The following is a 12,288-nucleotide window of genomic DNA, read 5'->3' as shown; positions in this document are numbered from 1 at the left end:
GTCTATACATGAGATGTGATTATATTGTCTAAAATTTGATTTTTCGTCACCGGTCCGGGTGTTTTTTTTCCCACACACTAGGTACTAAGAAAATAAATATTTTACATTAAGTAGTATAGTCCTACGTCTACAGTTCGTGCAACCCCATAGGGCTGCCCCTGGTAGTTTTTTTTACAAATTGAGAATTTCAAAATTAATTCAATAAACGATAAATCTATCATAAATTCTCGGCAGCCGGCTACCCAGAGCAGTTACCACGCGATACTACTGAGAGTTGCGTAGAACTCTCGTCAGAGGTCGCTAGAAAGTTGGCAAATATCTGAAGCAATGGAGAGTTAGAATGGTGGCTATATTGTATTATCCCGATGGCATTAACGAAATCTGGGTTTAGAGGAGTGGATGTGGGTCGGGATTTCACTGGTGTCTCGGCTCATGGCCAATCACTACCTGTCGGACGCTCATCTTTGATATATTGGGCTCGCGAATAGTAGTATCTGCGATGGTTATCACGATATAGAACATATTGCCTGGGCATGCTCCGGTTTCAATGAACTTTCTTCCATAAATTGTTGCTTACGTTAAATGCAATGGATTTATATATATATATATATATATATATATATATATATATATATATATATATATATATATATATATATATATATATATATATATATATATATATATATATATATATATATATATATATATATATATATATATATATATATATATATATATATATATACCATCACTTTGAATTTAAAGCTATAGGCTGAATAAATCTTGTGGTTGAATTGCTATCATAACAATAACAACCATAGAAACTTGTCACTATCCGGCGCTCCGATCGGTCAGCAATCGCTTTGCGGACTTTGCATGCAAACTTGGCTACCAGGGGGATTCACAAACCTATGTGGTCTGTGGTTTTTCGGGAAATTTTGTTCTAGCTTATATGTCTGTTCTCTGTGGTTTTATTTCTGACGCGCATTGAAAACATGGTTTGGTTGTCAGTTCTTAGTGGTTAAAACAATCAAATTATCTGTTAATTTATTATTACCCCACGCACAGTTGTCGCACAGAAACCTAAAAGTGTTTCTTTCACGGAAGATCATAGTTAGGTGAAAATGACAACCTTCCGGCAGTCTCGCTAGTGCACTGAGTGCACGTCACTCTGAAAATCTAACGAAATTGTCTTTGGACACCAGCGGGTGTTCGTTCAGTGAGCCATTTGCGCGACTTCCTGAAGGTATATTCATGGTAAGTGTACATTACCTTCTATAGCATAGTAATAAAAATATCCCAAATTAATGTAAGATTATTCAATCATAAGAGCAAAAAGTACACATTTTTCAGTTTCCTTTATTGACAGATCATATATAAATGATTCTTTGCTATATAACAACATGAGGTCATACATTTATGTGTTTTTTCTCACTTTCATAATTTACATTGATGTTTATGCTTAATTGCATCAATAGTTGGTACTCGATTCTTTTCGATTTAGCTAAATGTTCCAATTGAGTTTTGTTGTCTACTTTCTGTGTATGTTAATTCTAGTTATAATATCTAAACTTTGTATTTAAAACATGTCCGTGTCTCTTTTTCAGTGATAACTATAACACTATCGCTCCTGGATTTAGGTTAAATGCATTCAGTTTACTTCACATAAAGATTCTTCAATTGGGATCAGCATCAAGTATTCTAGATTTTCTATATTTTTTGTGCATTCGAAAATCTTATGTTAATCTGAAACATATCGTTTAGTAGTGTCTCTATCAATTGTTTCTGAAGTACAGTTTGCGCTTATTTGCTGCTGTTTGTGAGTTATAACTGAAAACATGTCTATTTTGGTCTTTTCCTTCACGTTTCAAAAGAACTGTAAGTGCTATTGTTTAAATAAAGAAATTGCTCAGTTCAGCGGTAAGGATTTCGTGTAATTTAATAAAATATCTCTGATAACGATAAGTTTTGTTTGGTTTAGATCATTTTTCCTATTCATAAAATAATATAAAATTGAATTCCAACTGCATTTTAAGTAAACTACGAATAAGTACCTACAAACTACAAATAAGTACCTATTTTCAAAATTAAGCAATCCTATTGTTATCATTCGTAATATCTGTTGTAGTACGGTAAAATAAAATCTCAAGTAAAAAAATAAAACTCTGAAATCCTGTTCTGTCGCTTGCTTGACATTGTGGTAGATAATGGCCTACTTGTTGAGTTAGTTCACTTGTCGTGTTTATTCAGCCTGCTTCGTGTAGGTCGGTTTCAATTCCTTACTGTTGAGTGGGGTTGCCTCGGCATCGCCATTTTCTACTGCACTATTGGTGGATTTGTCGCCCTTGTTCCATGATTGTTCCTCGCCGGAGCCCAAGAAACTGTAGCCTAGAATCTCGATGATGTAAAGTCCGATCGTCACAAAGAAGATGACACGCCATGCTCCGATGGTTTGCTGGAAGTACAGAAAAAGGAATAATTTTGATGGCACTATAACTCTACTAATGCGCGTCTTACGTTTCCATGAGTGATTTGACCGACAAAAATGGGTACAGTGATGCCCGGCAGAGTGGCAGCCGTGTTGGTGATGGCCATTAGAGTACCGGCATAATTTGGTGCAATGTCAATGTGGTTAGACAGGAAGCCGCAGAACATGCCACCAATCGACGTAATACCGATGGTCATCAGGGCAACAGCAATTCCACGCTGGCATCCGATGTAGCACAAGGCCAGGAGACAGCACATTGGAATAACGGAAGCAATCAGAGTAGCAGTTTTTCGAGCGATTGTGGTGTTGATCTTTCCGCGAGCACGTAGAGCATCCAGAGTTTTGCTTAAAGCCATGCTGAAGAACCACATCGTAAGGAACGGAAGGGCAGTGACGACGGCATTTTCCTTAATGTTGAACTGAAGCACCTGTTTCATGTAGAACGGAAGCTCGATCAGCAGCATATACCAGCCCCAGTTGTTGCACACGTGAGCAATCAGGATTCCATAGAAGGGACCAGATGTGAAAACCTTTTTCCACGGTACAGCCGGTTTCGGTCCACTGTGTCCTGATCCTTCAGATCCGAGAGACGAAGTAATGAAGGTTCTTTCTTCTTGGCTGATCAGAGACTGCTTATTTGGTGTATCCTGAGCCAGCCAGACCCACAAAACAATCCAGAGACAGCTAAGTCCTCCCATTACGTAAAACACCGATTCCCATCCTATGCTGCCAGCCAACACACCTGCCATCAGCATTGAAATTACCGTACCCAAAGCAGTTCCTGCGTACACGATCGCTGACATCACCGACCGCTCATTGGGCGGAGCCCACGAGGCTAACATGACGTGCATAGCTGGGAAGGTTACCCCTCCACCGATTCCTTCGCCGATACGCATGGCCACCATGGCACCCCAGTGCAGTTCAGCAGCGATGGGTGTCAACAGGGTGCAGAGTACGTTGATGAACACCGAAAAGAACATGACCCATTTGGCAGAGAAGCTTTCCGCAATCCGGGCACCGGGAATCTGCGACACGAAGTAGCCCCAGAAGTAGCAGCTTAGGATAGTTCCCTGAAGCGGTTCACTCCAGACGAAGGGGCCGTCCTGCAAAAAGGGAGACCATAAGTGTTTCTATTAGTTTGATGTTTTATATTAAAAAATAGCCAAGGATAGCGTTTTTTTTTTCGCTTTTCAATACTAATTGCTAGCTACAAGTTTCAAATGATAATTTTAATTATTCGTTTTTTATGCGTTAGGAAAATTTTGAACGCTACCTCCCCCCCCCCCCCCCTCGCGAACACAAAGTTTGATATCCAAAACGTTAAAAAAACTAATAATGGTATTATGCCCTCCTATTTTTTGCATCGTGTCAGACATTTTGGTTCGAAAACAAAAAAAAAACACTTCTGGATTCCATTTCTCGACAAACATATGATTACGGCCTAAAAGCCAACTGTCACAATCCACTTTGAATAGAAATTCCGGACAAACCGTTACACGCCAATCACAGATGTTGGTAGTAAACGAAAGAGAAAAGTTTTCTCTTTCATAAACTGTTGTGAACTGTGTTCGACCAGTAACGGTTTGTCTGGAATTTCCATTCAAAGTGGATTTTGACAGTTGGTTTTTAGGCCGTAATCATATGTTTGTCGAGACTTTCTCATCAGCAAACCAGAACTTGTGTGGATTGAGTGTCTAACTAATGCCGATTTTAGTACTTGTTTGGATTTATCATCTATCTAACACCAAGATGGTGTTAGTTACTGATGAGGAGAATCCGAAAAGCAAAAAAACTATTTTTAAAATTGTAAGGGGGTTTCTGGTAGGGCCTCTAAATACCCGGCTTATGCGCCAGACGACGAAGTCGTCTGCCGGGATTACAGATCAGTTTGCCCTGGCTAGCTTTAATTCCTAACCCTACCGCAGAATCCGCCTCCAGTTCATCTCCCACTCCAAAGCTCCCAATACCTATTCCTACCAGTCTTTACGAATATTCCCAAAACTTTCCAAAATAATGAAATTCCAATTATCTTGCTTTAAAACAGTCTAGAGAAACTTTTTATTTAAACCCTTTTATTTTTTAATTGCAAATTTCGTCGACTTTAATATCGTTTCAGAGTTTATTTTCCTGTTTCTCTCCTATCGCTATCCTACCTTCGTGACGTCATCTAACCTTGGTTTCTTAATTTCTCCCGAACTGTGCGGGGCCTAATCTCTCTCTCTCACTTCTTACCCTACTTTACAATTTCCAATCAGCGATGCCAACCTTCCAGTTTAAACTGGATTCTTCCAGTTTTTTTTACAACATCCAGTCAAACAGACAATCGGAAAAATCTTCCAGTTTTTTGAAATTTTAGCCAGTTTTATCCAGTTTTTTTAATATTCATTTATTTAGTTTTCTTTCTCACAAATTGTAACTCGATTCACAGAATTTTCAAGCAAGCGATGGGATGATGCAGAGTGCCGCAGAATAAGATTTAAATCCACCGTGACCTGAACTCTTTTTATACTACTTGTGAGTAAAACGGTACAAGAATGTACATTTTGATACGATTTCAAATGAATTTTACTCAAACATAAAGGTGACAGTACATTGTGTCAAATATTTACATGAACATTTGTTGTATTCGCAGCTAGTTGCTATAGTATCGTAAGAAAGGATTAAGCGCATTCTCAAGTTTAGTAAAGGGTCTTAAATTTACGATTTTGTGGATTTTGTGTAGATTGAAAATCTTCAAAACAGTAAAATTCGACTGTAACTATTAGAATTACAGTCAAAGTCAGATGTTCTATTTTTTAAAATTTGGACAACAATATCAAAAACTGACTCAAATTTGCAATAAAAGGTTTGGAACATACGTGTTTACTTAAAATTACGTTCATTGAATCGTTGACTTAAACATAACAAGAGTATAGTAGGTTTTTTCGAGCATCCAGTTTTTTTCCAGTTTTTTTTCTAGAAAGGTTCCAGTTTTTTTGAAAAAAATGTTGGCAACGCTGTTTCCAATTCCCTACTCTCAACGCGCACTATGAAAGTTCGTATGTATGGTTGTGGTTGGTCGTACTTACAGGCACTGGAACGGTTACCTGGTTCGCACTCGAGTGGTGAATATGCCAATGGTTTCGGCTCACCGTCGGGTGCTGATGGATTCGCTGCCCACCGGCGATGCTGGTTCGATGCTACGATGTGCGACGAGGCGTTCGTTGTAGGCCACCCGGTGGGTGGGTGGTAAATTGCACCGTATCGATGCTCGACGGACGATGCTGTGTTCACTGTGGGCCACCAGTGGGTGGTGGCAAAGCGTGCTGCTTCGGTTCGCCCACGGACGATTTGTACGGCGGTCGATGCGGGCCACCAATGGATAGTGGCGAAGCGTACTGCTTTGGTTTCACTGTTGCTGATGCTGCGGTTGGATGATTTCGAGCAGTGCGAAGCGGAACTGATGCTGTTCGCTGCGGCGGGGACGGCGTTTGACAGCCGGTGCACTGCGGGCGCTGATGGCGTGCACCAAGGATTGCACACGTGGTCGCACGACGAGGACGCGGTACAGGGTCGCTTCTGGGCTGTTAGCTGCGTGAGTAGCAGGCGAATCTCTCTGGCGTTGGGGAAAATCTTTCCCTTTGAACACGACTCGCTTTCGTGGCAACCGGAAATGGCGGGTGGTGCCGCGAGGCCGAGATTTTTATTGCAGCCAACGCACTCCAGATGTGCCAATAGTAGCACGCAGCCACGAGGCGATTGTCACATCCGGGGGATTGCCAAGAATACCCGAGGTCACTGCACTCACCAGAAATAGCAGAATTAGTCCGTCGCCGCCCTGCTGGGTGAAGTTGCGTTGCACTCCTGTACTTAGTAGGTCCTTATACCAGCGAATAAACAAACGGAAAACCCAACGATGTTGACCACCAACGTGGCCGCTGTGGAACAACCAAAATTTTAGAATACGAACTTTCAAATATTTTCTCCCACTTTACCTGAGTATTCTCGATTCCTAAACACTTTATTTTTTTTTATTCTTCTTTATTTTCAACTCACTCTCTACCTAAACTTTCCTAAAGCAATTAATAACAAATTACATTTTTTTTTTATTTCAGAAATTAAATTACTCACATCTCAAATATATATTGTGTTTTAAACTCACTCACGACTTTTTAAAAGATTGATCACGAAAAGAAACTCTGAAATTATCAAATATAAACTATCAAAGAGAAGACTTTTTTTTAATAAGCGATTATCTCCTACTTCGGGCTAAATAACTAGCTTCTCTCACTGCACTTTTTTCAGCACAAAAAATTTACTGTTGTTCACTCGGCGGTTCGCAAGGGAAAGAGCCGATCTTCCGTGAACGACGATCTACCAGCTAAATTTCTCTTCGATTTTCCCGCTAAACAGATTTCCGGTTTGATTGTGTTTCCGGTTGCTTGATTTTATTCCTCTACTCGATATTTTGTTGTAAAAACAAGGTTTCCGGTACAACTGGTTAATATTAGTTTTCCCCCCTTTCTCCCACATTACACTTACGCGAAAATTTATATTTGCGATTCGAGCACTGTCCTCCACGTTGCATACGTGTAGGCTAAATTTACTTAAAACTATTGCTTCTATGAAACGACTATGAACTCGTTTCAAAATGTGTTGTTCTACAACATTGTTGAAGATAATAAAGCTCTATCTAGAGCCGTTGAACAGTTCAATTTTAGATTTTGCTGAAGTTAGAACCACCCTAGCTTCTATTTAAATGAAAAGAAGGGATTTACAAAGTACAATAACTTTCTTAAACATATAATAAAGCTAACTTATTTAGTTTTAACAAAAAATTGAAATTCCTGCTAAATTTCCTTACTGGACCACTGTGCAATATTGACATGATTTCGAATTAGACCGTAAAAAACTGATTTTAACATTTGTTTCAGTGTTCTTAACTTTAAGAGGACCTTTTCCTGGATTTGTCGGAAAATCAAGAAATATTTGAGAATTTTTGACGGAAAAATGAAAACACATAAGAACTTCTGATTTTGATCTTTTATTCGTTATTTATTGATAATTAGAAAATGATTTGTTTTAATTCAAAATGGCGGCTTCAAAATCTTGTCGGCCTCTGTGCGCGAAACATCGTCCTTCTTCGCCAAGTGCAGGGCTTCTTGTAGTTAACCGAATTGAAAAATAGATATAATTTATAAAAATATATAAAATATCCTATAACTTACACCTAATTTCAATAAATTTAGATGAAAAGAAAACCAGTTGCATAGACGATGAAGAAAGCCGGCTCTCCTTTTACTGTAATATTGTTTAAAAATTATAAATAAATCATTTTTCATGCCAATGTGAGGTATTAGTCATACAGAATGGTCTTCTAAACATTTTTTAGACAATGGAAATCAAATCAATAGAACAAGCCCTATGCTTGACGTTGGAAGAAAAAACATGGTTTTGAGAAAAACGCCATTTTCAAGCTGCCATTTTGAATATTCGAAGAAAAAAAAATCATTTTCAATTTATCGATAATTAACGAATAAAATATCAAATGCACAAGTTCGTGTGTCTTTTATTTTTTCCACAAAAAATTCTCAAATATTGCTTCGATTTTCCGCCGAATCCAGGAGAAGGTCCCCTGAAATGTGCGTAACATGAAAATGGGATCTTATTACAACATCTAATTGCTCTAATTATTTCAGCACTCAAATGTACACTTGGGAGGATACAAGTGAAGACCTCTCCTGATTTTGTTGTTATTTTGCAAGGAAAAATCCTCTTCCAAAAGAAATTTTATGTAAATGTGGAATCTAGTGTTGTGCAGTTGCGGTACGGATTTCTACCGATGAGGTACAAATTTATATGGTATGGTTTGTATAAGCTGTGTAAAACAGCATTTATCATCGAACAGAGTAATAAAAGAGTACTTGGCAATCTGTAACTGTATTAGTGTGGTGTTCAACGATTTGTTTTCCTCCATCTGTCATAGGTGGAGGACAACAAATCGAAAATAGCTTTTCGGTCGGATTATTTTCATGATGGAACCTGACTAACCGGTATTGTATGTCTCCGGAATAAGTTTTACGGCGACATAGAGCATTTCAACACCATTATTAATACTTTAGACGAACTATTTCAAATGTTCAAATTGGATGACAGTTTTATATATCACAGCTGGAGGAAAACAAACCCCCAATTAGTGTGAGTGAAATGATTTGCATAGAACTCTATAACCAGGATATAATAGAGCTGTTCCACAACAGAGAGGAACTGGAAATATTTCGGAGCAAAAAGGGAGAAAAAAAGAGAAATATTCTCTTCTTCTCTTTTTTCCCTGGTTCTGGCTTCTGTTTGCTGCAGAGCAACTGGGAGCAAGAAGCGTGTACTGGAGCACAGTTAATGATACTGTTCAGTCTATCTTCTCATCTCACATAAAGTAGAAGCAAAAAAATCACTGTGATGTAGACATCAATCAAGCAAAAGGCGTTTTGTTCGTTCCGTTGTACAAAGATTATTGTATCATGTTAGTAAGAATATCGTGCTCAGCTCAGGAGCTAAAAATTGTTCAGCTACTATAGTGAGGCATGCAATCAAGTCTACCCGTGTGCTTATTTTTCTATTAAAAGAAAAATTTCGGTCATTCTACCTAGTGTATGAGACGTAAACAATGAGTGACAATGCAAAGCTAGTTTATACTCCGATATATAAGTGTTATTGTTTTGTTATGCTCTTCGGATCGGGAGACTCCCTTAAGCTCGAATATGACGTGGCATGGTTTTACTGAAGACTATAGCGGGCAATTTCAATCACATAGATGAAAACTGGTTTTCGTCGAAACCTGGTTTTCGGCTAACTGGTCACCAGCAAACCATAGGGCCGTTCCAATTGAGCCATTTTGTCCAGATCCCTACTTATTGCGGTGAAATATCTGCACGAGGTTCAGTTACTATGATGTAACACCATTTTCAGAATAAAATTAAAAAAAAGTCTCAAGTGCTCAGATGGGTCGATAGGTTTGATAGATTAAAATTCATTCGCGTATTATATTGTACGGTCTTGAAAAAAGCTACATTTTAACGTAACTTTGGTCGTGTCATGAACACAACTCTTCAATTTTTTGTACACTTCATTTCCAACATATATTACACACTAACTAGACAACATTCGTAATTTTATTTCCACGATTTGCGATAGCTGGCTAGATTTCCACAAACTTGGTTTCAAATGAAAAGTATAGTATCCTCATTAACTTCTGTCAAATTTCATTAGGATCGCAGTGCTGATTTCGGAGTTATGAGTTAAAGAGTACGATTACGCATGAAATTTTCTGATTTTTTTGCCTTTCTTATTTAGAGAGGTTATGCAATCACTCTAAAAATCAGTCTATCTTCTTAGCTCGATGAGACAAAAAATCTCAGCACTATAGACATCAGTGAAGCAAGCCATCGCTTTGTTCGATAACGTGTGCACAAAGAGTATTGTAGTTTTGTCCCCCGATGTGCAGTAAATTGAGTCATCCAAAGAAAACAATAGTGTTTATATTATAACTATACTGCCGTTATACGCATAATTGTCTCATGTATATAGGGAATCCCATAGAACATGGGACAAATATGCTTATAACGGCAGTATAATACTATAACAAAATAAAATTTCGATCGATTTTAAGAAAATTCGCGTTAGATCCACATTTTAAGAGGTGGAACAACTAGTAAAAGTTAAAAATGAGCCTATTCTTGGTAAAAAGGAACCTTTTTGCGTAAGTGACCTACATTCAGCTACATCACGTTAAAAACAGTCTTTTGTTTACGTTTCAAAGTTTAGCCCAAGCAGAAAACTTTATTGCGAAGAACAAAATGCAACAACCTCGAATGCAATAACATTAGAATTATGATACATGGACAATGATTCACGACCTTGCACCGCAGACTAAAATTGATGACTTCAAACGAATTATGACGCAATAAGGAGAAGTGGAATCTGATACGAATGCCACTTGCAATTGGAATGGATTTTTTCACCGCTATCCTCAACAGTGTTTCCAATGTTCCTTCTTATTTGACTATCGAATCACTGAGGGAAGGCGTAGTCTATAAGTAAACAACGCTGGATATCTACCCTTAGCAGACCACTACATGCCGGTTCTGTAACCAGACGGCACATTATGGTAAAACAAGCGCCGATGTAGCTACTCAAAACTACACCAATCAGTCACCTGTACATTCAGATAAACCACAAACAGCCGTCCAATCAACCAATAGCAAAGTGATAACGGTTACGTCAAGTGCATCCAAACCAACAACCAGCATGGCGCTAATAACGAAACAAATGCCTATGGAGACGGATTTGCAACAGCGACCCGTAAGAACAAGAAACAAATAAGAGCATATAACCGACAACCGTGACCAACAAAAAAGTACCTCGACGACGTGGGCCAGGCAGACAGACCGAATGTCGTGGATAATGCAACTAATGCTTCACCGCCAAGCAAGAAAATATCAACACGCAACAGTAAACTGCGCAGCAAGATCTGGTCACGCATTGCATTTATCGCTCAATGAGTAAATGCGCCCGGATAGTTTGCTACTGCGACAATAAAAACTCACATTTTCACACGAAAAGTTATTGGCACTCACACAACTCCTCCGGATAAATACAACGTGTTATTTCTCCGGATAAATAAAACAGCCGGAGAATGACTTTATCATGGTATCCTTTTTTCGCTCGCTGCTTTCCTGTCGTTATTCCAAAACACGAAAAAACAAGTCTATCATATTTCTTTGACGCTTTTCTTTGTAATTAAGTGTATTTTTTAAGTTTTTATTGATTTCCACGAAATTAAAATTTTATCACCTTCTCCGGTGAGGAGGAAAAAGTCAAATAAATTTTATCCAGAAAATCATTCTCACGCTATTTGTGGAGACGGAGAATTTTGCGACTCATCTCGGAAAAGTTGGACCTCGGATAAGCTTCTTCTCGCGTGAGTGAGAGAGAATTACAATGCCTGGATCTGGTAGACAAGGTTTTTCTGTGTTATTTTTATTTTACCTTTTATAAAAGCATACAACATTCACGGCTCAGTTGTGCTAACGCCAGAGGTGGTAAAAAACCGGTTGAGTACCGGTACGGAAAACGGAATCTTCACACGAGTTTTCATTTGCTTTGGTTGTGTTCAACCGAGGTAGGAAAACCAAACCGAAATTTTGTTTACACAGCACACCAGTTTGGCTTTGGTTTTCGTTTACCGGTGCACGAGTATGGAATGAAATATGAAACATATGAAACCTCGGTTGTGTTGCGCTTATGTATTCGTGTTAATGTTTGTCGGGTGTGCTAGTGGTGCCCATATTTTTAATAAAAATGTAGACAAATTTCGTTGTGATATATTATTAATCATTATATTGGTAATTGAAAAATAATCTTCCAAAATTATCGTACTTGTAACAAAATTGAAGTTCGCCACAATTTCAAAATCATAAGGGCATGTTCAGGAGTGTTTCAGTTCTAGATTCATAATCCTGACACTTCTATAATATAAAACTAAAAATTTTAAAACTAGAACTTGCCGTCCCCAGCAGCAGTTTTAGCGGGTGTTCTATTTAGTTTAAAATCCATGTCTCGCCATGCCATCAGCGTTAATGCATTCAAAATTATTTTTCCCCTGTCTATCGGATCTAAGTGTCTGTGCTGAAAACTTTGCATTTATTTAAAACACAGTTCTAAACGTGTTTTAAAATTAGCAACAAATAGAACGGCGTAGTATAACAGTTTTAAATTTTGAGACAAAACTATTCGAAATTATAAAAGAAAACGCTCTGCTG

At 38.3% G+C, this 12,288-nt stretch overlaps 1 protein-coding gene across 1 annotated transcript in view; it reads right to left on the bottom strand.

Moving 5' to 3' along the window:
- Positions 1-1,326: 1,326 nt before the first annotated feature.
- The window catches only part of LOC131681236 (sialin), a 44,510-nt gene continuing 33,548 nt past the window's right edge, over positions 1,327-12,288 (bottom strand). The window contains exons 3-4 of the mRNA XM_058961944.1: positions 2,521-3,594; positions 1,327-2,458 (exon numbers count right to left, since the gene is read on the bottom strand). Coding sequence (XP_058817927.1) covers positions 2,246-2,458; positions 2,521-3,594 — 1,287 coding nt within the window. The 3' untranslated portion in view covers positions 1,327-2,245. The remainder of the gene's footprint in view (positions 2,459-2,520; positions 3,595-12,288) is intronic.

Source organism: Topomyia yanbarensis, chromosome 2, assembly GCF_030247195.1.
Source record: "Topomyia yanbarensis strain Yona2022 chromosome 2, ASM3024719v1, whole genome shotgun sequence".
Lineage (NCBI taxonomy): Eukaryota > Metazoa > Arthropoda > Insecta > Diptera > Culicidae > Topomyia > Topomyia yanbarensis.
Note: the sequence above shows the minus strand (reverse complement) of the source record. Positions and strands in the feature narration are given on the sequence as shown.